This window comes from Rhopilema esculentum, chromosome 6, assembly GCF_057945365.1.
Source record: "Rhopilema esculentum isolate cy_ngs chromosome 6, ASM5794536v1, whole genome shotgun sequence".
NCBI lineage: Eukaryota > Metazoa > Cnidaria > Scyphozoa > Rhizostomeae > Rhizostomatidae > Rhopilema > Rhopilema esculentum.
This window is the reverse complement of record NC_142820.1, coordinates 2,059,209-2,086,155: the sequence shown is the minus strand read 5'-3', so window position 1 is coordinate 2,086,155 and position 26,947 is coordinate 2,059,209. Positions and strand designations below refer to the sequence as shown.

The 26,947-nt window shown below is 35.4% G+C and overlaps 2 protein-coding genes across 2 annotated transcripts; both read right to left on the bottom strand.

Annotated features, from left to right (window-relative positions):
* Nucleotides 1–199: 199 nt before the first annotated feature.
* On the bottom strand, nucleotides 200–10,284 carry LOC135685914 (transmembrane 9 superfamily member 3). The gene is made up of 16 exons (XM_065202011.2): nucleotides 10,095–10,284; nucleotides 9,210–9,405; nucleotides 7,366–7,470; nucleotides 6,962–6,979; nucleotides 5,954–6,039; nucleotides 5,660–5,734; nucleotides 4,942–5,151; nucleotides 4,230–4,396; nucleotides 3,986–4,080; nucleotides 3,538–3,668; nucleotides 3,273–3,412; nucleotides 2,972–3,040; nucleotides 2,361–2,507; nucleotides 1,718–1,801; nucleotides 1,201–1,277; nucleotides 200–747 (listed from the first exon to the last, which is right to left on the bottom strand). The coding sequence occupies exons 1-16, from the start codon at nucleotides 10,167–10,169 to the stop codon at nucleotides 680–682; spliced, it is 1,743 nt and encodes a 580-aa protein (XP_065058083.1). The 5' UTR covers nucleotides 10,170–10,284; the 3' UTR covers nucleotides 200–679.
* Nucleotides 10,285–12,034: 1,750 nt separating this feature from the next.
* LOC135685916 (transcription factor IIIA) lies at nucleotides 12,035–24,761 on the bottom strand. The gene is made up of 11 exons (XM_065202013.2): nucleotides 24,536–24,761; nucleotides 21,541–21,635; nucleotides 21,142–21,235; nucleotides 20,442–20,530; nucleotides 19,918–20,000; nucleotides 17,273–17,353; nucleotides 16,736–16,782; nucleotides 15,990–16,073; nucleotides 15,497–15,592; nucleotides 14,463–14,543; nucleotides 12,035–12,665 (listed from the first exon to the last, which is right to left on the bottom strand). Exons 1-11 carry the CDS (start codon nucleotides 24,737–24,739, stop codon nucleotides 12,477–12,479), a joined length of 1,143 nt encoding a protein of 380 aa, XP_065058085.2. The 5' UTR covers nucleotides 24,740–24,761; the 3' UTR covers nucleotides 12,035–12,476.
* Nucleotides 24,762–26,947: the final 2,186 nt, after the last annotated feature.

The following is a 26,947-nucleotide window of genomic DNA, read 5'->3' as shown; positions in this document are numbered from 1 at the left end:
TAACTGGCAAACTGGTAACTGGCAAGTTAAAAATCAAACGTTGTCCAGTAAAATTCCGGGTAAAGAGGTTTGGCGTTCATTTATTTCTATCCTGAATTGTCATCTTGTTTAATAATTTAAAACCTTCATTTTCCCGTCAACTTCATCGGTAGACTGGTACGCTAGGGCAATGCAGAATAAAAAAGAAAGACTGCAAAGATATAGTTTAGGCCTTATCATTATAACTAAGATACGATAAGCGAATAAATGACAATGTTAAAGGTGCAAGTTTCTGAAAACTGCGTCGTTTGTGAATACAAGTCAAGACAAAAAGGCGAGCGAATCACAAACACGCGAAACAACATTAAAATGTTTGAGATAATGAGGAATTTCAAAACATGTTTTTCAAATCACAGTAACAACTATTTATTATTTCATTCTTAAAAGTCCTAAAATTTCAGGTTAATGCTTTCATGCTTCTATAGTTAATGATGGGGATTTTGTGCAAAAAATTAATACTTTACACAATTTAATCTACAAAGCTCCTTTAAAGATAATTGGAAAATACTCTAAGCTGTCTTTCGTTTGCTAGAGTGCGTCGGTCCTGTATGCAGCCAAATATACATTGATGATACGACACAGCTTCGTCTGTTTTGTGCAAACTTTCTGGCACCCTTCCAGAATAATCTTTGCTCTATCCCTAATCGATTTTCACTGTTGAATATATCTTTCTTACAAATGCACTTGTACCTAAATATCCAAAGGTACCTGAAAATAGATTGACAAGTATAATTAGTACCTCAATGTTAAGAGCACGCGTTATCTCTCCTAACTCAATGCATAAATTATGTGTAAGACAGAACCCCCTTCTGGTAGCGAACATGTGTTATTGATTTATTCATGGAAGTTTTTAGTAGTCTGTGAAAAGAGATATTACGATTCATCTTTCTTATTTGTTTCACCTAGTAGTTAAATAACACACGACCCCAAGAAATGGGATATTATAAAAGTTGTCCCCCGTTTTTCAATGTCACCCTTGTTCAAATAGATGTTTCTGTCGTAGAAGTATTTTCAAACATTTTATATAGGTGAGAGCTGAAAAGAAAAAATCTTGCAGCGTGATCCTGTTAAGTATAAATGCTTTGCTAACAAATTAGAAAACAAAATGAAAAAAATGTGAACAATTCAATTATGAGTATCAAAAATATTTTGTATACGTACCACACATTATACCAAGAGCTGTACTAAATAATGCCATATAGCCGAAATAAAAAGTCGTTTGAAACAAACCGTACATCCTAAAGAGATGAAAAAGATATGTTTTCAGCGAAGAAAAGTTACTTAGCCTGAAAATTTGACTATCTATAGATATCAACTCAAGATCAAACAAAGCATCTTACTGAGTGAGCTCGTCCCATCTCCTTATGGTTGAAGAACATACACACTTACATTTGAGTTCAACGTGAATGCCCTTAGAATGCAGGAAGAGGGTGGCTTCCTCGGCTTGCTGGTCTTCCTGACAAGTTATTTGTCGGGCAAATCTATGCCCAGAAACAAAATATTTCCGAGGTTTATTTCTGTTTCCACGCAATTCTCTCTAAAGACAAATGCTGGACGGGGGACCTTTACAAAACTCTCTAGTATCCGTGCATTGTCGTGCAGGTAAACAGTAAAAAATAGCAAACGCAGAAACAAATAACCAATAAGTTAAAGAAAAAACAACAAAATAAGAACTTACTTTGTTTTGAAGAAAAAGTAATAAATTGAATAGAGGTAGACATAACCAGCAGTAGATGCAGCAGAAAGAAAGCTCGTCCATTGCCTGGAAAGTAAACAGATTTCTATTTTGGAGCCCAACTCAATATTTCTGCAATACTTCACTATTTAACTTATATCAAGTAAGTCTATTTATTCCAAAAGAAATATATCTAGTGAGCAGGCTATATCTAAGCGGAAATCTTTTCGATTTCTCAAGTCTTTCGTACTCAAGTCCTAATTCTTCAATTTCGATCTTGAATTCATTTAAGGATTTTTACTTTATTGCAATTAAACTTGATTATAAAAAATTATCAGCTAGGAGAATATATAAATATATATTAATATGCAGTTGTGGATAGAAAACAGCCAATCAGAAACGCGAACACATGACTGTAAATCTCGCCTAATCAGTGACGCTTGCCTTTTGAAAATATTACAAATAGATTACACGGGTGAAATGAAATGCTTCCTACTACACAAAAGCGGTTTTTTTTCGTTTCTAAATTTTCAGGCTTTGTACTTGCTGGTTCCACTAACTTCTTCATATCAAACTCCAACCACTGTACTAATTCATAACAGTTGCCTACAATAAAACGATTAATCGATGCTGCTTTGCCACTTACCACCTGTAATCTTCAGCATTTAAAAGGAAGTAGGTGCAAACGATAGTGACGCAGACTGTGACAATGACTAGTATGAGGAACACAAGCAGCATGAAGCCATACACGTAGTAAATCTTGTAAGCCCAGAACGAGGTGAATATGAAATACCTGCATGGAAAGCAAAGTATATATAGAAATACATCCATTAGGTATAATGCATAGAAAACAAATTATATCACTTTTATACAGCATAAAAGTAGCTACACTGTTGTGGATTTAATTTCCTGTAAGGTTTTCAAATATATAACAGGCATGTTTATAATTCCGTCAATATCTCTTTGCACAACATTTTTGCATAAACGTATCCCAATTTCTTGCTTTAACTTCCTTTTTCTCTTCTAAATCCTTTCTAAATACTTCTAAATCTAAATACTTTCTATTAAAACTAATATAAGTTTGGCAAAGAAAAGTTCAGCTGAATCTTGCAAATCTGCCATCACGGTTTTTTGCAAAATGCTGCTACGATTACATGGCTTTGATGCAAAATATCTTTCGTCTTTACGACTGTCACTGAACTGCATAGTATGACAACAATGGCAATATAATAATTTATATGAAATATATGAACTTACATTTCAATAAAAATAGAGCCAAACGGAAGAATGCCACCTAACCAGATAATCATACTTGGCTCCATGAACCTGAAAGGAAATCACAATTTCTTTGTCAAATTTCAAAAACTTTGCGATAAATTACTGCATACGTTGAGCCTTGTAAAATTTCCGAGCAAATTATAAGCAAGGTTAGAGCCAACAATTGACCTGAAAAAAGGAAAAGGTACCACTTTTTAACCATTTATGGATTCTTACATAATGAAATCCAGGTGACAAAACTTTCACTTGATGATAAACTCCGGTTAAAACTTCAAATTACCATTTTTTATCCGGAATTGGACGCGGAACAGGGTTTACACGGCACGGGTGATTTGGTTGTCCGTAGATGTTTCTGCCGAGAACTGTCCCAACCAAATTCAAAGGCAAAATAACGAATAAGCAGATGCAAGCGATTGCAACCTGAAAAAAACAAATTCCGTAAAAAATTATGCATATATCTTTTGCAATATAGAATAGAGCATGTGCTTTGAAAAACACAGAGTTGCAAAGAATAAAGAGGACGCCAAAGCAAGTGGGATAATTACCATTGTACCAAAAGGTATGGCCCTTGATGCATGGTAGTAAATGGCAATAAAGTTGATCATGAAAGCAGTGCTACAGACGAACATTGGCAGCAAGGAAGCACTCACTACCATCTGCTTTATCCATTCTTTTCCTGAAAACAATTGAATTGCATTTGCTTAGAATGGTATGAAAACTTAACGATGAAGAACAATACTTTGGACAGGAAATAATGATACAAATATTAATTATTCAAATAAAAATAAGTACTATAAACTTACAAATTTGAAATTTCAAAAGATAAAAAAGGTAGATATATACAAGTTAAAAAAATATTTGAAAAACAAAATGAATGCGACTGGGAACTAATATAACATCTGAAAAAGCGATTGGTACCACATGTCTGATTTTGCTTCTAAAAACTAGTGGTCAAAGTCATAAATAAGAGAAAATTATCATAAATGCATTTACCGCCTAATCTTGAATATAGCGAGCCACCGAAAAACCCGTTGACTGGGCTTGTTGCAGCATAGACAAATATTGAAGTGCTGAGAATAGAGCCACGCCTGAAAAGAATTGAGAAATGTGTAGAGGTTAATCAAATGGATATGAAAAGTTCAATAAAGCAAATGTCAAAGTACAGAGTGAATGTGTATTATACATCAATGTTGATATATATGAAATTGCCTATCTAAATATACTGTTAATGACTTGCCCGACATAGAGGTCTCCCATGATAATGAAAATAATAACGATCATAAGCACCGCTGCCAGCTGATAGCCAGTCCCAATCAATGAGGTGAAAAACAATGACGACGGGGGTGATCTGAACACGTCACCATGCACTTGCTTCCAGCCATACTCGTCGCCTAAATCGCGTTCCTGTATAAAGTCAGAATCGATTAGCTTCGCTAAATCAAATAAACACAAAAACAGAAACGAAGGACAGATTATAATATTCTTAGATGATTAAAATAGCAAAATCTGGTGGACAATTAGAGTCCAGGGTAAGGAGTTTCTAAATGCAATATATAACAACGGCAATATTCATCTTTAAAACCTAATCAATCTTCCCGAAAGAAAAACATAGGGCAAAATTGCCTCTCATATCTTGGTCCCAAAATTTGGAACAATCTACCATCAGAACTAAAATCTGCAAAGAACATCAACAGTTTCAAACATAAGATCAAGATAAAGATCTGCAAAGTTAAGAGGATAGCCCCTATACATTTGATTGAAAACCCAGAATCAGCCAATGAAAAGATTCTAATTAACATCTTTCAGAATACATTTTTGCCAGTTTTTTTATACAAAATCCAATTTTCATGAACATATATCTTATTGAAAATACCTCTGGAGGGACCATTATGAAATCAAGAGCTGGCAAGAAATGATGCAACTTGAATAATAAATTATTGTTTGCTTACCATTTCATCAAGGTCCTCTTCTCTACTGTATCTTGCATAATCCTTTCTCAAAGTACGCATGAGTATCATGCTGACGAGGCCAACAAGGAAGATGACCATCATGAATGAGTTGAAAATGGAAAACCAATGAATGCGGTGTTGGAAGAAGCCAGGATCTAGGTATTTGTCGTATCTGTTGGCATACCCAATGGCAGATGGCTTCCACTTCACCTATTGCAAAGAAAAAGTCGCTTTGATTAAAAGCATGCTGGATCAAAGTTATGCTAGCATTACAAGGAGCATGATGAAGAGACATTTTCAAAGAAACCCTCGTTAGTCATTGATTTTCTGTCACTAGGTTAAATAATAGCTATCGTATGCATGATGCAATTTCTTGCAGTTTAACTAAAACTGCTCATCACATACAATATGTGATGAATATACCGCATGATACGCTCATATCATATGATACGAGCTATATATCAGAACTTATGTTGCCTGATGATTGCATTAAATATGAAACTTGGAGTAGCACCTTAGAACTGTCCTGTGTGCACAGATCTGCCTATACAACATCAAACATTTTATGACAGTCCGATCCGATAAATAGTAGTTTCCAGTATATCAAAACTTAAGATATTTCATACCATAAAATGTTTTTTACTTGGGCTTGATAGAGTCCTAATAAATACATAAATACTCGGTGAACACTTAGGATACCCATGATTATCAAATGTACCTGGTACGTAAATGGAAGACTGATTCCTGGTTCAAGTTTGACTTTTGCTTCACTGGTCAAGTTTATATCTGCAATCTACGGAATATCAAAAACATATTAAAGTTTAAATAATATTCAGCTTGAAAATGGCCAATCACTAGCTATAAAACTCAATTACAAAATATTTAGGTCAATGAGGTTGAAACTGCTATCTATATGATAAAATAACAAAATCAATTAATTATCGCATATAAACAAAGTGGAATACCCAAGCTAAAAGTTATAAGTTGTTATTATATGTTGAATGGTACAAACCTTGCCTCCATCATATCCTATATCAAATTTTTTGTGGGTCCAAATGTATAGTTCGTCATCTGTCTCCCCAATCTCTCCAACAATACCTATAACAAAGAGTGGATTTACTTTGGCTGCTTAAAACAAAATTTTCAACTAAAACTATTGAGCATTTTCCTGTGCAATGAAGATTCTCACAAAGAACTTTTTGCAAAGTTATTGATTCCTATTCAACACTTCAACTTACATTTTTCATTGACATCTCTTGTTCTTGATCACTCATTTAAAAACTTTCAGCATTTTGCCAGCATTTTTAACCCATTATTAGTTTTGTTTTCTTTTTACTGTCTACTATTCTACAGTTTCACTCTAGCTTTCCTGCTAATCAAGCCTTATAACTTTCCCTTCAAACAACAAGAAATTACATTCTGGAAACTCTTTCTTAAACTTTCACTAGAATCTATCCCATTAATAACATTCCTAAAGAGTTACACAGCTGAACATTGATCTTAAACAAATTTTAAAAAGATGAAATGTATTCAGAAACATGACTATTAATTTTGCAAACCAATTGAAAAAGTTAAGGTATATTCGCAGCTATATTTGCTGACAAAAGAACCCAAGTTCTGCAGGATGCTTGAAATTAGACTTTTTATCCCATTCAACCAAAAGGAATCCTTTGCAAAATTCTAATTTCCATCTTGTCAATATTGAAGATAACTTGTTCAAAACAGGCACACTAACACCTAAAAGACTTGAAATAACACTTAATCTACAAAGTGATTTTATATCCAAATCATTAGAATTTTGAATGTGTGAATGTAAAAGAAGCACAAACAATATTTCAATGTAAAAAAGTAACAGAATAAAATAATATGTTTTGTTCATAAAAACTACACAGGATTAATGCTTTAATAGGAGTTGTCATTTAACAAAGTAAAAAAATAAACAACCAAGGCAGCCAAGGCTCAGGGAAGTATGACAAACATAGCAATACTCAATGTGCACTACATGCTAATTGCTACTTACCCCAAACTGGCAAGTCATCTAAAACAAAAATAAAATTTTAAGGATTTGAAGCCAAAATTGAAACATTAACATCAATAGCTTTTTAACAAGTTGTAAGTTTTCATTTGGAAGCTTCCAACTTTGGTCTGATGCAATTTCGTATAACTGCCTACATTGAAATTCCACTCCTTTTGCTACAAAAATCAGTTTTATTCTCTAACAAAAGGACATGAAACAAATTATCCTCGTTATCTTAACAAAGTCAAATTACACCCTAGACTTTGTTTAACATATTATATTGATAATATTGTCTATTGACATAAGATAAAAAATTCTACCTGCAAAGACTAGGACATATGAATTGCCAGATGTTTTACTAGTCCAATTCAGACAAACAAGTCATTTTAAAATTAGCAGGCTCTTACCTACATACATTTGATACCAGTAATGGTTCTTTACTGCATATGATAAAGCATGGTAGTTTTCTTTATCCAAGTTCACCTGGCAGTATTTTGTCACTGGGATGTCTTCTGCAAAATAAATCAGATTAGTGTAACTTCATTCATTATTTTAATTCATAAAAGTTCAACACGAATAATACTGCTAAATGAATAATATTCATTGTTAAATCAAATAATGGAATAATAAACAATTTAAATACAAAAATAATATTGTGGTCATTTGAGAGGATGGTTTATGTTTAGCCAACATTATTTTTAAAACAATATTTTGCTTCGTGGCAATATCATTTTATATTTTCAGGGGCTCATTAAATCACTGTCCATGGTTGTTTTAAGGAGTGCTTTATGAGCTCGCACTTGGTCGAGCGCCATTCCAGACAAGGCCTGTTGCCATGTATATAAATACATATGTATACATCTTAATTTGGCAATATAGCTAAATCATACATTGTTGTTTGTTTCCAAGGACCAAGCCCTAAACTGGTTTAAATTTACTTTCTATTCCATTCTGTGAGGTTCAAACAGCGGGCTTGAACTTGTACATGCCTGCCCACTGTTGTTAGAGGCAACAAATGTAATTCACTACACCACAGGAGCAGCATACAAAATAGACTTGATACATGGATACTTTAGTAAAGAGCTGTGTCACACTGATTGCTGGCAACAGTTGACCAGACTAGAGCAAGCTAAGCATTGAACAATACTATACATAAAAATAGAATGTGTCCAGTCAACATTCTTCTTCTTAGAAAATAAAGCATAAGAAAATTGAAACTTCCAAGTTAAAGAAATTAAAACAAGAAAATGTCTACTGACTATAACAAGAAACCACTTCTTTCTGAAAAAAAGACATTGGCGAAAGATCTTCTATATCAAACATGTTATGGTATAGACTGAATAAAATACATTAAATATATATATATAGAATAGCTATATCCGCATAGAAAAACTATAATTAGTTTTTTTCTGCTTTAGCAGCCACATAAATGTTGTTAACTAGTGCTGTCCAAGTTTGTCTCTCTTGTGCTAGTGTTCTTAGGCTTTCAAGATCATTTATCAATTTGAACTGGGTTATGCTGCTATATCTATTTTTGAACATGTTATGTCTCTTTAGCATAATTATGTCGGTGTGTAATGACACTTGAAATGTAATTACTGGTCTTCCGCAAAACTTCTTTGCATTTGATTTTTCAAAATAGTAGTTGATTGCTTTTTGCACTGGTGTTTCTGGGTGTGATCCTAGAACATGTCCAAATAATTTCCATCTATTTCGTAGCACTTCCGGGGATAAGACATCTTCACAAGTTTGCCTATACACTTGTTCATTGCTTATGTGTGCAGGGTATTTGACATTAAGTACTCTCCTTAGTTGTTGTCTATGAAAAGAGTTTAAACTTTCTTCTTCTTTCTTTGTTAATCCCCAAGTGCCAGAGTTGTAGAGAAGAATTGGCTTGACTAAGGACTTGTATAGCTTGACTTTCAGAGTTTGCTTTATTTTGTCTTTTCTGATCCAAATATTGTTTAATTTGTTCATAGCGACAATTGCCAATTGCTTCCTTCTAGACAAATCTTTGATGTCTCCCAACAATGAACTTTTTAACGGTCCTCCATCTCTCTTGGCAATCTTGTTTTATGATCTTTAGATTGATTCCTTGTGTCTTTTTACATCTTTAAGGAACTTTGTTTTTTCTTTCAAGTGTTGTCTCTTCTGTTTTGTTACAGTATGGTAATACAAATAAATACATTACAGTATGGTATACGATTCTGTTATTGATGAATAATTGAATCTAAAGAAAGTATACACTTACTTTTGAAAGCAACATCAAGGCCACTAAATTCAAGTTCAACCCCTTGCAATGCCTCTCCAATTGTTTCATGGTAATGGCTGATTGTTTTCTTTGTTCCTTTGCAAAATGGCAATGAAAAATATTCATATGTTTCTTGCCTGTTATGATATGGTCCAACTGTGTTCATCCAAACTACAACTTCCTCATCTTCTTTGTACTAAAATAAGCAAGGAAGAGTTCTGGTTTATCACAATAATGGGTAACTAAGGATCATGGGTGTAGCAGGCACTAAACATTTAGGGGGCTTGATATCAACCTTGCACAAATAATTGCTGAGCAATATATCAATTTAGCACTAAATTGACATAGAATTGCCTGAATTGAGCCTGAAATGCGATAAATTTTACCTGATTAGATAGGATAAGCGCTTAATAAAGTGGGCACTTTTTAAAGAAAGCTTGTTTGGATTAGCACTCATTTGAGGGGACACTCTGGTTTAATGAAATTGTGTTTTCATTGCTTTGAAACATGTTAGCAACGCACCTTCTGGTGCTATCTTTCAATTCAAAATAAAACATAAGAAACTTGTGTTGAGTTGTCTAATAAATATTCTCAATTTAACTGATGCTATATTTGGCATGCTCATTTTGCAGAACTGCAAAAATTAGCACAGCATAAACAAACACTGTTATATGGCAACTACGGAAGCCACCAAATAAGTGTCAAAATGCACCGTTGCTTAACCAAAAATGACAAAAATCAAAGCCGTATAAGCTATGAATCCTTCCTTTACTATTTGGTCTGGTCTAAACATTTACGCGCCGGACCCATTTCCATCAACTGCTTCTAAGTCGCTTCATAGAACCTCATTTTAATGACATTTCTTTGAATTACGACACAACTTACCGAGTGGTCGTGCTCATCAGCTTCAATAAATGATTTAAACAGACATATTGATGCAATAAATTTTAATAATAACATCTTGATTTTCAACTTCAAGGTGATTGAATCTACCAACTTTTAGCTCACAGGAATGTTGTTAACAAGAAACATGGCCGCCACGTCGATTAGAACACACGCTACCAGTGGACAGCGGTGAAAGTTCTACTTGTGCCCAGTCTCCTCCTTTACACGAACACAAATTCCACAAACATACGTAAATTTATTGTTTTCCGCCCAAGAAACTTGAGCAAATATTTAAAGCAACTGCGCAGTTTTTCTTCTAGTTGCTAGGGGAAAGGCAGTTTGAAGAAACCATTCAGACCGGAGAAGCAAACGTTTTTAATGATTGGTATTTAAGATACGGGCTGCTTTTTGCTATGTAGATTGCTTCCATGTTCCCTGGATACTTCCTAAGAATTATTCTCTGTCACAGACCATCGCCATCAAGCTTACGCAGACATGGTACAAAAAGGCAGATCCAGAGGCGGCACTACGGGGTGGACTGGAGTGGACATGTCCACCCCACTTCTTTTAAGATCAATTTTCTAATTCTTCGAAAACTGGATAAAATACATAAAGAGGGAGGGGGGCATGTTGGTTTTCTTCTCTGAGATCGGAACTATTTTTCATTTTTATGGTGCGTTACAGTTCTTTTCAGATCTTAGCTGACATATGAGTATGGTGTGTTGGATAATCATTTCCGTAAATAGTGAGAAACTAAAATAAAGACTTATCGTGCTAAACAGTTAGTTCTTAGAGTGTGTTCTTTGCCTTCCTTCCTTGTTAATGGTTTTTGGCAATAATTATCTTTAAAACTTGTACTCAAACTTTTTCAAGCTGTAAGGATAGTATAATTGCAGCCCAACCTGTTACAGCTGCATCACCTTTGAGCCTCAACGTCAGGCAAAAGGTTGGAAAACCCTGTTCAAATTGGTATCAATCGAGATATGGCAGATAAAATAGACAAATGAAGCCTCGTTAATAAGTTTAAAACAATTGCTGGCTAAAATATCACTCTGAAATTAGCTTTTATGTTATTAGCTTTTATGTGTGTAAACCGTTTCCTATGAAGGGTTTCAAAATATATCAAACTTGGTTGTCAATAACGAGTGTGATTTCTCGTACGGTGTTGCACCAGTTTCTCACCAAGACCCCTTTATCAGCCCCACCTCTCATTGTCCACCTCACTATTTTGTAGCCTGTGTCCCAGACCCCTAACTTGAAAGTAGAGGATCTGGAGCACAGGCTACTATTTTGGGGTTGGCGCTGCCCCTGTCCAGAGCGAGTTCCTTGGTGCCAAGCGCGGTCAGGCCCGGGCGGCATAGTGGCCATCGCCTTTTTTGAAAACAAATTACGGGTCCTTTCTGAATTTCATAAACTGAGACATTACAGTCACAGCTCCACTACGCAGGAAATGCAGTCTGTGCGCAGGCCACATTGCCCCACTATGACCAACAGAAATTCTATTTTAAATCTCGCACAAAGACAAGTCTGTCCAACTTCCTAAAGAAATAATCTGGAACTGCATGTAGGGATCAAGGAGCTGTTGTTATTAGATAGTTGCCTGGAGTCGCCATTGTTACATTTCTGGCTAAAAATGACCTTCCATACTTGACCAGATGTTTCCTAGGGTCATATCATTTTAAGGGAAGAAAGTTTCACAGGAAGAAAGCTTCTCGAATCGAGAGAAGCGCCAAATTTTTGGAACCAACTTTTGCGAAATAAGAGAAATAGGATCTTTCGCAAAAACAAACTTTCGCGTTTTAGTGAAAACAAGTTAAATAAAGATTTAATTGTAGTTTTGGGAATGTTTAGAGAGTATCGTTCTAGGATCCATCTGATTGAATCTAGACTGTACGTAAATCGAATATTGTGTTCTACAAGAACTGTTGAATCTTAAACCATTTCGTTTATTTTTTGTACATGTTTTCTGGATTTAATCGGTGTATGGAATACCGAATCATTACTCGAGTAACCAATTCTAACAAAAAATGATTATTTCAGATAACTATCTTTGAATATTTTCCATAAGGATTGTTGAACACCAGATTGCCGTTTACTGTGTTCCTTGATGACAAAAAGGACATTCAATGATCCCTGCTTCCCTAAATCCTTTTAGGACACTTTTCCTTAGTTCTCAGAACGCCGTTACAACTTTCTATTACAAATTTTTGAAAAGTCTGATCCAAATAACCACAAACATTATTAATTCGTAAAGTTAAATGAAACTATTACACAATTTGCAAACACATCTACAGTATTTGATTTATATTTGAATTGTTTATTTTCGATTTACATTTGAGTCTTCAATTGCTAAGACATTTTTATTACAATTGGGTATTCCTTTCATTCTCCAAGATTTTCTCCTGACAGTCCATTCTCCTCCACAGTCTTCACATTTCCGTCCTTAGCTTCATAATCTGATGTGTCTTTGCAGTCTGAATCGCTCACCAAGCCATGCAGCTCTGGGATTATTCCTGTTACTTTCGATATAGTTGACGAAATAACACGAGTCTGCTTTCGTCTCTTCTTTTCCTACAATCACAATAAAATCGCATAACTTCGTCACTAGGCCACAAGGTGTGGTCTGATACAGGTTTATTAGCAATAGCCTGGTCATTGAACACATCGGATCTACGAAGTGACAATTTCAAGTAAATATCAACAATTAATTCATATAGAAAATCTTTTCCATCTTTAATAAGGAGCTTTGTAAAAGGGAGCTTTCTAGTTAATTTTTAAGATAGCAGGGCAAACCCCTTCCTGTTATTATATTCAAAGGAACTTCAGTTAAAAGCCCCTAGCAATGTACCTGGATATTTGGAAGATGAACTCTGTATATTTGCAATTCACAACTCAGAGAAGCAAACAGGGCATTTGTTACCCCCAACACTGACAAGCAAAATTCTACTTTTACCCCTAATACCAAGCCACTGTGGGGCTTTCCAAAAAAACATAATGTTTCATTTTTTATTATCATGATGTTTTGGTGAAATGGCTCCACCACTGCAACTGCAAGCAATCGAACAAACTTTGCCTTCAGTGCGGAGGAGATTCAAATTACTCACCGAAAACGTTTTAATCAAGGACTTAGAAAGCATAAGAAAAGTGGGAGGGGCATTAGATTAAAGGGGCACCCTAACAAAGATTCTAAAAGGTTAAAAAACCTGTTTTAACTCGCACCCTAACAAAGATTCCAGAAAGGCTGACAAAGGCTGTTTCTGGAGGCCTAGCTACAATGGTTTGGATATAATTTTCAGGCTTAGTTGCTAGCAGTGCCGCCAAGAGGTTTCGAAGGCCCTGCGGCAAAACGGAAAGACGAGGTCTGCTACGAGCGAAGCGAGCAGAAAATCTTTGGCAACCATGCCCTTTAGATACGCTGAAAATGGGTTTCTGAATATTTCTTGCAGTCCTTTCCTTGCAATCTTTTAAAACGTGTACCATTGTTTAGGAATAATTTTGTTTGACCTAAACCTAAAGGCCCTAGGGCAAATTGCCTCCGCCCCTCACCTATCTTCAGCCCTGGTTGCAAGTTTGTAGCTTTTCTGTTTTTAAAAGCTGATCCCCACCAAAAAGTTTAGATCGTGGCCCCGAAAGGTCACCGCCTACTCTCTTTGTTCATAGCGACTAAGCATTTCAATGGAACTTTTTTGTATTGTAGTTGGCAAAAAGGGCACCCAGTAAACTGCAAAGGGGCATTTTCCTGGAATATTTACATGTAAGTGGGGGAGGGGAGATGGGGCTCGTGTTCCTTTGTGCTCTCAGCTCCTACGTTAATGTGTTTAAGAAAACCTATTTGTTAGGTTCCTGATCTTAAATTTTCCATGAAAAAGTTCCAAATTTGTTTGTAAAGAATATGTAAGAACGCTTTAAAGAGACTTCGTGTCAAGTCTTTAAGTCTAAATCCTCAATACTAAAAAATTCAGTATGGAAACAGAGTGACCAAATGTCATTAAAATTTTGCTAAATGTAATGAATTGCAAACAACGCAAAATTTGCAATTCCACATCCAAAACTAAACTGCTGACTTCTTTTAGCTTATGTCCTTGGTAATAACACATCTGAACACATCTAAACACAGTAATAACAAATCTACACCAAAAAAGTTACCTTCAAGATATATGTGTGAAAAAACCTAGCTAGTCCTTGCAACAAGCCAGGAATTTTAGCATAAGTAGAAATCTATAACAACCTTAGGTACCCGTTCATGAATCCTGTACAATTTCTCGAGGTGAGCATGGACCCTTTTGAAAAATACCCCACCACTCAAAAACCCTTAAAAAATGCCCTGGGAGCAAATAATTAAAATTCGAAAATACAAAGGGTAATAACCTTTTTCTTTTTGTTCTTTGCAATTCTTTTATACATCTCTATAATTCTTCCATGGTTTGCAAGGTGCCTCTTCAATGAACACTGCGGATTGAAGAAAGTAATCGTAAAGGCTATTGCGCAACCAGCATGCTTAGCGGCAGTTGCCTTGAGAAATTGACTGTGCATTTTCACTTTCATGCAGTAAGCTATTAGGCCGGTTCTTTTAATCGTACTCGCAAAGCATTCCGGTTGCGCAAGAGCCTTCGAAGGATTTGTACAAGGATAAAAGCGTGCTTTTGCGACGAGCAAAAAACATGGATAATACTTATTATCAAATAAGGGGGGAAGGGGGGGGGCAGATAGCAATCAAAATCACATCCATCCAGTCAAGTAAAAAAACAACATAATTAGATTAAACCACTCTATGCAATCATGAACACAGAAGAAATAGGTAGCAAATATAAGTTATATTATTGCCTCTAGATTATATATTATAAACTCTTATATCTTGTTCTTTTCATTCTGTGCCTTCGTCGGCCAAGGGAACTCTATGCTGAGTTGTGTAGGAAATAATTATTTAGATTTTACACATTTAAAACGATATATAGGTTTCGCGGAATGATTAACTAGCTATCTAAAATATTAGCTTTTTGAAATAAACTCGATCTAAATACTAACATATACTATATAAAGCCAAAGGAATCGAAACCGGAGGAAGTCGGCATTTGGGGCATGTACTGACAAACTTTGGAGAAAATGTTCGCTACGATAGAAGTGTCCGACGTCTTTGGCTTCAACCATAACCACAACCCTTGAGAATGCATTGATAATCAAACGTCTATCAAGCCCCTATTTAGAGTTGGAACGTATGCGTTTCGGTAAAGAAACCTCAACAACGTCTGCCAAGGATTGACGGTAACCAGGATATCAGTCTCAATATTAACACTCAAATAGATAGGGGAGTAGCAAGCCAGCTTGTTTGTAAGACAACAAATCTGAATTTCTAACATGCAAAAAGTTAGTTAATATACTAAATGCAAAATGAAAAAACAAGCCTTGTGAGCAAACGACTGGCCACAACTTTCCTCTGGGCAAACAAATGTCTTCTCTTCTTGATGACATGCACCTATATGAGCCACCACGTTTGACTCCTAGAGCAAAACAAAATCAAGTATATCCCAAAGAGAAGACATTGCTTTGTGATCTTAAGCATAAACATAAGAGCAATGTGACGTCACATACTGGCTATTGGCAAGATTTGACAAGATTCAAACACAGTGTCAATCAAGTTTTAAATATAGAGACTGAAAAATATTAAAATACATTGATACTGATCAATTTAAAATGATTATTCGATTCAATTTTACTGACGCTGAACAACAAAAGAATTTAAAAATAAAAATCAAATACTTTTCGAGAACCACCTTTACGTAAAGCTTCCGAGCATTCTAATTTCATTTTTCCGTGCTCTTCGTGAGAGTTTACTTTGCAACACAATCTCATAAAATTATCTCCATCAATAAGCAAAGTTTTTTTTAGTAAGCTTACCGTTGTATACTCTCTGTCACACCCCTCGACTGGACATTTAAACATGACTCGATTGTCATCATGGATTACTTTGTGCTTGTTCAACTACAATATTGTAAAAATTATACTATACTGAGATAGCTTAGCTACGATAAGCACTGCTATTTAAAGCAAACATAATGCAGTTGCTCACTATACAAGCTATTTTGTCTCATTAATCGAAACAAAATTAATACCATTTCAAGGTGAAATAGCTACGAAAAGTTATACTTTTCAATTTCTATAGAATAGGTTTTCTATGCTTTCTAAAAATATGTATTGATACAAAAACAAGATGAAACAGAGACTGAAAATGTCTATGGACTGCTGCCAGATTCTAGATAAAAAGCGATTTTCCTTTTTTAAAACCTATGATCTTTGAGACTTTCGTCTTCTAATTGCTAGTTAGTTTTCTCTTCTTATTATAAAACAGTATTGCTTCCAAGAGAGGATTGGCATTTCCTGGATAGACAAGCTTTTTAGAGCTGTATTGCAACTCATAAAGGTAAAAATCATAAAAATAGATCATTCAATTGGGTTGGAATTTGCACTTGCAGATCTTTAAAACACCCCCCCCCCCCCCCCATACACTTGTGCATCTCTCTGCTTCCTGCATCAATATCCGCCATACATGATAAGACTAGGTCTTTAGTTCCCTGTACAGAATGTTGTAAATTGATAAAATCGAAAACCTCACGAAAATCTAATGAAATCTGAATGAAACGAACCTGCCAAACAGCTTTAAAAATCCTGCCACATGATTCACATTTTAGCACTTCAAAAACACAGAAAGACATGTTCAGAAAAAGTAAAAGTGCAGAAACTTTTCGGACTAAGCCTTAAAAATGAAATGTGATTTCACAGAAGTGCAGGGAATTGACTTAGAACAAAGAATCGGCGTTCTGGCAAAGGGGCATAAAGGCTGAACATACTGAGCCATACATTTACGAAAATCTAAAAATTTTGGAGGATAGATAGACTAAAGTTAGCCTTTACTATGCAGCTAATACACCCAAACCTGGTGACGCACAGGTCTACTGAGAAACCAAAAAAATATCTGGGCTCCTAATTGATTAAGCCAATCACTCTTTCCTAGAGAGTAACGCTATTTTTGGGTTCTTCCTACTCTATTCATTTTTATTCCATGGACAAACTATCGCGCAAAATATTTTACATTAATTATACTAAAAAAGTAAAGTAATCATTAAACGAAAAGACATGATGCTTTCTTTTAATTTTGCCAGTAAAACAGAACTTTAACAAACCTTTGCAAGCAAATTTATGTTTTTGTAAATCTGACCAAGTATAGAAGACTGCACCGCATTTATCATTCTTGCAGGGATATCCTAAAGTAAAATATATCTACAATCACAAAATTGGCCTCTGCTGGCACAAGGCAAGATACATGCAATAAAAGTAATACTTCCAGCCTACTCTCCGTTTCGTAATGGCCTATTTTAAACATTTTAGACAGAGCTTAGTGACAGCTATCTTTAGGCAAGTTTCCTAGATGTACCTCTGAGAAAAGCTGGAATCTTTAGCTTGACGTGAGGCTTAAATTCAGCCAATGTTCTAGCCTTGAGTCTAGATGTATCAAAAACCAGTAGCCCAAAAATTAACTGACAAATGCGAAAAATTGACTTCTGAACGAAGCTATAGCACACCGTTAGGACTTATTAGGGTTAACCTAAAGCGGGGATGGCAGTCGAGCTCGATTCTCATTAAAAAGGACAAACTTTGTGTCCTCAAATGTTGTTTCAACAAAACATATCAAAACTGGAAGAAAAGAAACCAATTCGGGCAAAGACAAACAAATTATTAGAAACAAAGCAACGTTTCTTTTAGGTAAACTGCAACAATAATTTAACAACAAATGTTTACATCAAATAAATTTTTTTTGTCAATTTATAGAAATGTTTGTGGGTTTACAAAAGTGATTTGCAGGATTGAAAAAAAAGTTGTCAAATTTACAATAATACGGTATATAACACGATATAAATTAGAATACTCCAAAGTTTTTCTACAATGCCCTTAGAGCTTGGAATGAAATCCATATAAATTTTAGAAAAAGGAACTCCTGACACCAATTCAAAAACACCTTGAAGCAATTGATGAGCTGATAATGAAAAAACACGAAATCCTTGAAAAACAGAAAACCGTTAGGCCTTTTTATGTGATTTTAACAATATAGTAAAATTGTACAATCCCTGTATTGATTCAGTTAAGATTATTAAATAATTTCCAAGCTAAAGAGATGTTCATATAAAATTGAATAAGAAACATGGAGATTTTCACCTCAAACTGCGGGCCTGCTTATATGAGGGTTTTTAATTGTTTCGGATAACCGAGATATTTTGTCAAGCTGGATTGATTTTCCCCGTGCAGAATACCCCGGCATTGCAAAATGAAAACCAGTCGCTTAAGGGCGCATGTACAAAGTAGTAGGGAAAGTGATAGGAATCTGCCTGATTTGTCGATGAGATTTTTAGGGGCCTACCCAAAAATGTCTCTTTCAATTTTACAAAACTTGACGTCAAATTTTGGCTAAGGGGAATCCTGTCTCATGTAAACTGGCCCTTAATTTAACTTTACATAACTGGCATGCTTAGTTACATAAGTCTAGGCGGTATTATGCAATAAAAAACAGGAGAAACCACAAGAGTTTCTGTTTAAAAACTAAAAACAGCAAGTCTGCAAGCAGATGAAAAACCTTACATAACTGCCAGCATATTACAGATTACATAATACATCTAAATTGGTCAAACACCGGAGATGACGTCATTCTTTTAGTTTTATGTAATAGATTATGCAGAGTTAAGGAATATTACTGTGATCACAGGTTACCAAAGAAGCAGTTCCACATACCCACAAAACATTATTCTTTGAAAAACTTTCTTAGTGTGGGGAAGGGGAATAATCTTGTGAATTTCTTCACTACAACTAGACCAGAGGGGCACCGCGCAGCCATTGGGCTAGCAGGGGCTATAACCCTCCACCTTTTTGCAATGACATGTTCAGCTTAATGATATGTTGTATTTTCTAACTTCGTTAACTTGGTGTTCATCATCCTCAACCTAATTTTACCTATTTTTAGAATTATTGCTCTCATCTCTGATTCAGACGGTTTATGACAAATCAGTGCAAATAAGCAAGTATTTCCTAAAAGGGTCGTTTTCTGGAGTTCTAGAGGGGGTGGCCTAAAAAGTTTTCGGTCACGCCCTTTTCAGCCCCTCCAATTTTAGACTAGCATGAGCTAGCCCAGTGCGGTCCATTATTAATTGCTCTATCAATTTAGTACAGAGTTATTGACAAAAGTTGCCAGAATCAGCAAAGATGAATTGAAGGCCTTAGGGAGTGGCTGGCAAGTGACTTCCTATTTAAGCTGTTCATAAATGTTTTTCTGAGCCTTGATAATTCACAAAGACAAAGCAATTAATGGAACCATTTACATTAGGTTGACTTACAGCAATAAACTCATGCCTTAAGTTTATGTAAAGTGTCTGAGGTAAAAGTTTTTCAAGAAACATGTGTTAAATAGGTTTGCATTCAAATTTATTATGGAAAAACGTAATCATTGAATGTTAAATAAACTTTAGGAAAGAGAAGCGTCTTCTTCTTTCTCGACTCTGCTGGGCAAGCTTAACCGCTGTCTTCAATATATTCTCAAGAAGGACTGTATTGACCATCTAAAACAAGAGTTTCAATGTGGCACAAGCTACTGACCAATTCATAAGCTAGGCTCCACAGTTACAACAGAAACAGAAAAATATCCTATGGAAGATTTAAGGTAAAGAGTTGAAGTTCTATCAGGCACCAAAACTAGCAAGAGGAGAAACATACTTACTAAATTGTGCCAGGGTAGGGATCCCTGAAATTTTTCAACATAAGAAGCATAATTAATTTTTCATACCTTTCTCTCTTTTGTGCACTTTCATGTGCTCTTTTAATGATTTATTAGTTGGATAGCATCGGCCACATCCTTCCATCTCACATCTAGAAAGATATTTAACAACAAATATAAGTTAAATGTATATCTTGAAATAAAACTAGTTCAATGAAAAGTAGTCTCTTTACTGATCTTGTGTAAGTTAAATTAAGATCTAGATTAAAATTGTTAGTAAGTAATTTAGTCTTGTTAATGATTGACTGGGAGTGATGAAGTCTTGTTAATGATTGACTGGGAGTGAAATTGCCAATAGTATTATCAATGTAGTGCACCAGAAGACCTTCCAATTGAGTGAAGACACCACAGGTTTGCTTTTTTGCATTCTATATATCATATTTTGCTTCAACACTTGTCTTCTCTTTTCAGTGTTGGCTTTCCCTCCCCTTTCCCTATACTTTGTTATGAAGATGAGTTGTATTTGAAACAAAGTAATAGTATTAACTTTGCATAAGTTAAACTGTATCTTATCTCCCTAATTGTTTGCTTACTTGAATGGACTTTCCCCCTTGTGCAATGCTTCATGTATGGTCTTTTCCTTGTGTTTTTTAAATGATTCTGAACAGTTATCTACAGAGCACTGCAAAAAAGTTAAAACAGATAAGACTAAGAGGTCACCAGCATTCTTACTCGCTATATGAGGATATGGGTTTGATTTCAATTAGCTGACAGTCTATTGGTAGCGTCATGGCATTCACTGCAAAAGGGAAGGATTTTGTCTAGAGGTTTGGCAGGACTTTTCAGTTGCCAGGGGTCGGGGAGTTCTGGGCTAACCTAAGTGCTTTTCTAGTGCAGTTCTTAGGATACAGAAAATCTGAAAAAAAAACATGTAATCTCCATAAAACTAAAGACAGAAATCTATACTTAAGACTCAAGGACAGATCTTTTGGTGGTGATTACCCACAGCAATATGTATAAATGTCTGAACAGTTACCAAAATAATTGTGAACAGAGTTTAGTTGGTTTCCTTCATAATAAAAACTTAAAATAAAAATTTTCATGTTTGTAAGATGTTTTGTTGGTTGCAAGGCATAAGTGGCAATGCTATCTGGATTTGTTCCTCTACCTGATACTTATGAACTATCTTCTCAAGCGAAAGCTATCTTCATACATAGAATTCTAATAGATTGCAGCCATGGTATAAAGACAAAAAAGTTCTCATTATGTAAATGTGAAAAATGGAGAATCTACCTTGAATGGCTTATCAACTTCATGGATTCTTTTTATGTGCTTTTTCAAGTTTGAAGGAAACTTGCATTTGTAAGAGCAGTTTTCATATTCACAGCTAAATTTAAAATAAAAAAATGATTACAGTTAAGACGTTTTTATTTACAATAATTTGTCCCTGTAGTCTATTTTCAATGACCATAATGGGGGGATTGATTTCAATACATTGCCTGTTTCAAAGTGGTAATTGTTACACTGAGCTCTATATTTTCTTTACCACAAGCTATGACAAAAATGTTGGGTACATTTCTTAATATTATGGTTGCAGTAGCTAGACAAAAAAGCTTAGCATCACAAAATTAGCCAAAATTATTCATATGCATAAACTAATGGAAGACAGATTTTTGAAACATAAAAACCTACTTGAAGCTTATATCTGTGGAATGAATTGCTTTATGTCTTTTAAGATGGTAAGGTCTTTGAAAACATTTTCCACACTCACTGCAGCTGTATGGTTTCTAGAATTAAAATCAGATTAAGGATTCACACCAGACCAGATTTTTTGTCTTTGCATGGTTAGCAGTGACTCACTTGCCTGATTTTTAGGCAAGGTAAATTAAATAGCATATTCATGTCTACGTCTAGGTCTACCAAATAATGCCAACTTCAACAAGCTGAAGGTTATTGCATATAACAAAAAGAAGAAAAGAGAAAATAAAGAAAAGCTATAGTGATATGATCTAACCCTCTGAGTGAGAAGTCTTAGACAGGGAATACCATCAGACAATCCAACAATCACACGGACCCCTGACCCAGTGCCCCACCAAATCAAAACAAGGAGACCAAGAGCCCACCTACCACCCCCATCAAGAAAGGCACAGGCAAATCCCTAATCCCCACTGCCGACCTGGCAAAAAAACACAAAAATCAATGGCCAGCACGACCGCAAGACCATTATACAGCACTCCCAGCCTATTTAAGCACAGATTGGCAAATGTCTGTATTGATCCCTTTTTGGAGGGTATACATCAGATTTTTAACAGGCCATTTACAAAGGCCCTGGAATAATTCACCTCTGGCCCTGCCCTGGAATGGAATTTACCAAAGGCCCTGGAATGGAATAAATAATTAATGTATCTTCAATTGGGTCACACATATATCAAACTCTCAAAACTGGGAAACCAAAGACACAGCATAATTCAGAAAAGCAAAATGGCAACTTGACGTCTCAAGCAGCTTCCGAATTTATCTGACCACAAGCTTAGTAGTTCTGAAAGTTCAGCGACATAAAAAGAAGGAGAAAATATCTTAATTAGAAGACCAAGCTGGCTGAAAAAATGGACTGCAATAAATCATTGCAAATGATTTTGCTGAAGTGGTCCAAATTCTGGCCACTATTAAAGCAGGATCATGTTCAACAGAATGATCATTCAGCCTACTGAGGCTCAAAAATACATTTCTCTGTAACACCATGGGATAGCTCAAGAATTTCACTCGCATCAATATGGAACACCATTATTCAAATCTTGTTCTAATCAATGATACTTAGAAAAAATTGATATATGTGGTCCTTGGAAGAGATTGTATTTATTTTAATCAAAAATCAAAAACTATTTACTAATGTTGTAATGTTGTTGATTAAAGGTTGTATAAACATGCATATAATATATTTGTATGACATTTGTTGAGGTACAACTTTTTTGCCCCATTTCAATTTCAGAGTCTGCATGCAGCAGGCTAATTAATCACAGGTCATGGGGTGGAAACCACTTAACGAACACAAATTGCATTTTGTATAACAAATATAAAGGAGCTTCATTTAAACATTTTAATATAACTTTTGGCACAAAGACTTGCATATGCTCGCAGGGACGCTGATCTTCTTGCGCTCGCAGCTCAAACTTCCAGTGACCAAAAATGTCAATGAATTTATATTAGGTATTAAAGCTATTATCAGGGGCGGACTGGTTGGTGGGGCTATTCGGGTCATCGCCCGAAGGGCCGGTCAGTTTAAGGGCAGGCTGATAAAAGTACAAGAAAATAAATTAGCTTAAAAAGTGAATGCGAGGCAAAAAACTATATCCATGCATTGATCTGTTTGCCATGAATTTTCAGAGATTTTGTGGGAAAGAATAAATATACACGCGAGTACTCCAAAACCATCAAACTTATGAATTCATTATTGTCACCGCAGCCCAAACACACTTCTTCAGGAAACATGTTATTGACATCTTGTTCTATTTTCTCTTGACAGTATTTCCTTTTTGGCGACATATTCTACTGTAACACCCCTGTTTCAATGCGATACATAAGATTTCAACCTGCCCTGATGTCTTTTTACTTAGCCTTTCCTGGAATCTGGTCATGTTTTTCCCTAAGCACAACCTATTGCTAAATGTAATAAATTTAAAAGTCCAAAAATTAGAGTTCACAAAGCAATTTGCTCTGTGATGTGAAGCAATGAAGAGGACATACATAGAACAAGGGAAGAGCAAGAAGACTTCGACCAAAGGTGGTGCACATAAATTTTGCAAGGAAAAGATGCGAGACTTAAAAAAGGATTCAGCTACGATGGAAAGCTTTTTTTATCAAACAAAAGCGACAAACGTCACAAAAAAACAGCAGGGTCTTGCTCTTGCTCCTCTTAATAAACTCATACAAGTTATGGTAAGTTTATTAGGCCTATACTATCATAAGTCAAATGCACCCCCCCCCCTCAACAGGGGTATGGTGCTACACGATAAAATTTCAACAGGGGTGCCCATGTTTTCTTTTTGAGGTCAGAAATTGACAAATCGATATTTTTGGGCTGTTGAAAATCATTGTGGTTTTCCGGAAGATTAGAAAATTATTTGTCACTATATCTGGAGTGTGATAGAAGCTTTTCCACTTTAAATATATAAAGAACAGAAAACAGATTACGTAGTAATTTTTCGCAGCCAAACCTGGAGCCCTTCATGCTAATGTTCTTAGAAAAACACCTGTTAGATGACATCCAGAACGATCACGTTATCAACATATAAGTTAGTGTCTTTAGAAACAAAGTCAAACAAATGAGTTAAAATTTTTGTTTATTTACTCAGCAAATGACATACATTTAACATGTTCTGTTAACCATGTTCTGTTAACCAGCATTCATCCATGCATAAAATTACTGAATTTAAAAACTTGTTTTCCTTACAGACTAACTATTATTTATTTGCTATTATTGTGGGCCGGTTTGATCAAAATTTGCCCGGGCCAAAAAAATTAGCCAGTCCGCCCCTGGCTATTATGTACAATGGGCATCGTTGCTCGTAGCTCAAATGCAGTAATAATGGGCCGTTGGTTGCAGCGACGCAACGGCAAAATTATACATGTTTTTCAACCAGGTAAAGCAAATATAATATTTTTAAAAATGTGTCGTTTCTATTTATACCTCTCCAGTATGCGTCCTGCAATGATCTTTGTAGTGTTTTTTGTGCCGAATTATCTTATTGCAACCAGGGAAATGACATTGGAAGTTGCTGGTCGGATGAGGCTCAACAAAACAGCTATCATCAACTTCCTCTTCGCCATTTTCAGTATTATTTGACATAGTGCTTGTCATCCAATCTGCCGCCATTGCATTCGAACATAGCATGCTCAATGAGCATGCTAGCCTCGTGGCGAGAGCCTTGTCCTCCTATTCAGTTTTGCTGACGACGTACTTTGTCTGCAATTTGATTATTTGAAACAGGGTTTGCAAAAGATGGGCAGATGGGTGTCAAAATCAGGCCAAAATGCACATGAAAAGGCCAAATCAAATAATTTCCCTAAAACTACACTGTGCAAAGCGAAATTTATATTCCCAAGCAAATGCCTAGACTAATCCGGCAACCCTGATTTTAACTGAAACATCAAATAAACTTCAATTCTAAGTTGCTTTTTGTAAGCGGTCAGACGATTTTGGAAATTGTATTGATTATTTTGTTTACAAATTATGATAGAAATGCCGAGTTTATCGATCTGATCTCTCTTCACAATTTCTAAGTAAAATTTCTAATTTGCTCAATTTCTAATGTAACAAAAGTATCAGGACGATCGCCTCAAAGCAAAATGTGGTTAACCCTTTGCTCAAAGAATAACATAGAAAATCAACAATGGAACATAACGAGATTGTCGGCTGAGATCTTCGATTGCAATTTCACCCAATCGTTAGAATAAACATAAATTGAGCAAATCATTAAAATATCAATTTTTTAGACAAGTACAACTTGTTTTACTTTATATTTTGTCGAATATATTTTATAACTTTGCAACGAGATATCTTCGGATACAGAAAGAAATCTCAAGAAAATTTTTAAAAGAAGCTAAATTTTGGTCTTAGAAGATTGCATTTCTTTGAATTTTTTTAAACCATTTGTTTTCAATCACATTAAGGCTTTGACTTTGACGGGGTTATTGAAAGACCGCAACGTCATTGTTCTGGAAATTTTTGTCACAAAGTTGCAGCATAACTAGATTTATTGTCTTGCTCCAAAGAAAATGGTCTTTGCATAGCACCATTACTTGTTTTTGCACTTGCCTGGAGGCTCTCCATAAAAATTCAGACAAAATATTTCTAGCATTGATTGACTTCGCACAGAACGCCAGCTTCCCGACGCCATTAGGCCCGACCAATGGTCGTCAACCAATCCTTTGCATATTAGTCGGACTTGTCAACTTATTGGTCTTGTAAATCTTGTAAATGTGTGACAGACTTGCTGCAACAAAAATCTCTTGTAATTTCAGTAAACGAATGACCTGCTAGACCCAAACTTTAACCACCTTGCATTCTCCTTCTGGACTTTTTTGTGTTTTCAGCAATGAAACAAAAACTTTGGACGAAGGGCTAAACTGAGATGACCAATTCAGCAAAATGAAAGGAAAGATTAACGGCGGTCTGAAGTCGCTAAAAAATCTTATTTCACAATCCCAGCTCGACCATGTGTACCGTGCACTTATCGAAAGCCATCTGAGATACGCTAATGTTATTTGGGGAAGTCTTCCTAAATCAACATTGAATACACTCCAACGTCTGCAGGACAGAGCACGTTCGATTATTGATAAGGCCAGACTAAAAGACAACTGGTCTCATAACTGGCTGACCGTTGAGCAACTAGCAAAGTTCGATCGATCAGTTATGACATACAAAATAATCAGCAGACAATGTCCGGAAAGCTTTTGGGATAAATATCATCATAGGACCCAGTACTCCAACTACAGAACAAGGAATCGCAGGGACCTACAAATCCCAAGAAATAACTTTGATACGTCAAGAAAGGCTTTCACTATTCGGCTCTGAAAACCTGGAACGATATTCCCATCAATATCAAAGAGCTCTCTACCCTTAGTAACTTCAAAAAGCAATTGAAAAGTTATTATACAAGATGAACACAACATAAAACACGCCTCCCTGGAAGAGCAGCTGCTATAAGATAGATTACTGTGCGTAATTTAGCTTTAACTGTTTATAAATTATATTAATGTAACTAGGGTATTCATTTTCTTATTTGGTATTTAGTTGTAAGCTGAAGGGACTTTTGTGTATAAAGAATATAAAATGAAAATGAAAATGAACTTTGTTTTTTTTTCAATATCTCCGTGACTTTTTATATCTTTCTTTCACAGAAAGGTAGAAACTAAATTGAGTTTACTAGGAATTGCGTTCTTGCTGAAACCATTTCTAGAGTCCCGCCACAACAGCAAGATTTTTTCAAACAATGTTAGATTGCTAGTTTAGGGGCCGCCATTTTGTTTTTATCGTTCTAATACTTTTGTCGCGTAAGTGTAGATAAAGAACCCGAATGATTTGCCAACTCGCTTAGAA

Excerpts from the sequence above, each read along its gene's own strand:
- LOC135685914 (XM_065202011.2), bottom strand. The coding sequence starts at position 10,169 with ATGTTATTATTAAAATTTATTGCATCAATATGTCTGTTTAAATCATTT. Across the intron at positions 4,081-4,229 it reads ATGGGAGACCTCTATGTCGG|GCGTGGCTCTATTCTCAGCA; the intron begins GCAAGTCATTAA and ends AATTCTTTTCAG. Across the intron at positions 3,413-3,537 it reads CCATACCTTTTGGTACAATG|GTTGCAATCGCTTGCATCTG; the intron begins GTAATTATCCCA and ends TGTTTTTTTCAG.
- LOC135685916 (XM_065202013.2), bottom strand. The coding sequence starts at position 24,739 with ATGCTATGTTCGAATGCAATGGCGGCAGATTGGATGACAAGCACTATG. Across the intron at positions 21,236-21,540 it reads TCCACAGATATAAGCTTCAA|CTGTGAATATGAAAACTGCT; the intron begins GTAGGTTTTTAT and ends TTTTAAATTTAG. Across the intron at positions 14,544-15,496 it reads GCCAGTCGTTTGCTCACAAG|TGTTCATTGAAGAGGCACCT; the intron begins GCTTGTTTTTTC and ends TTCAATCCGCAG.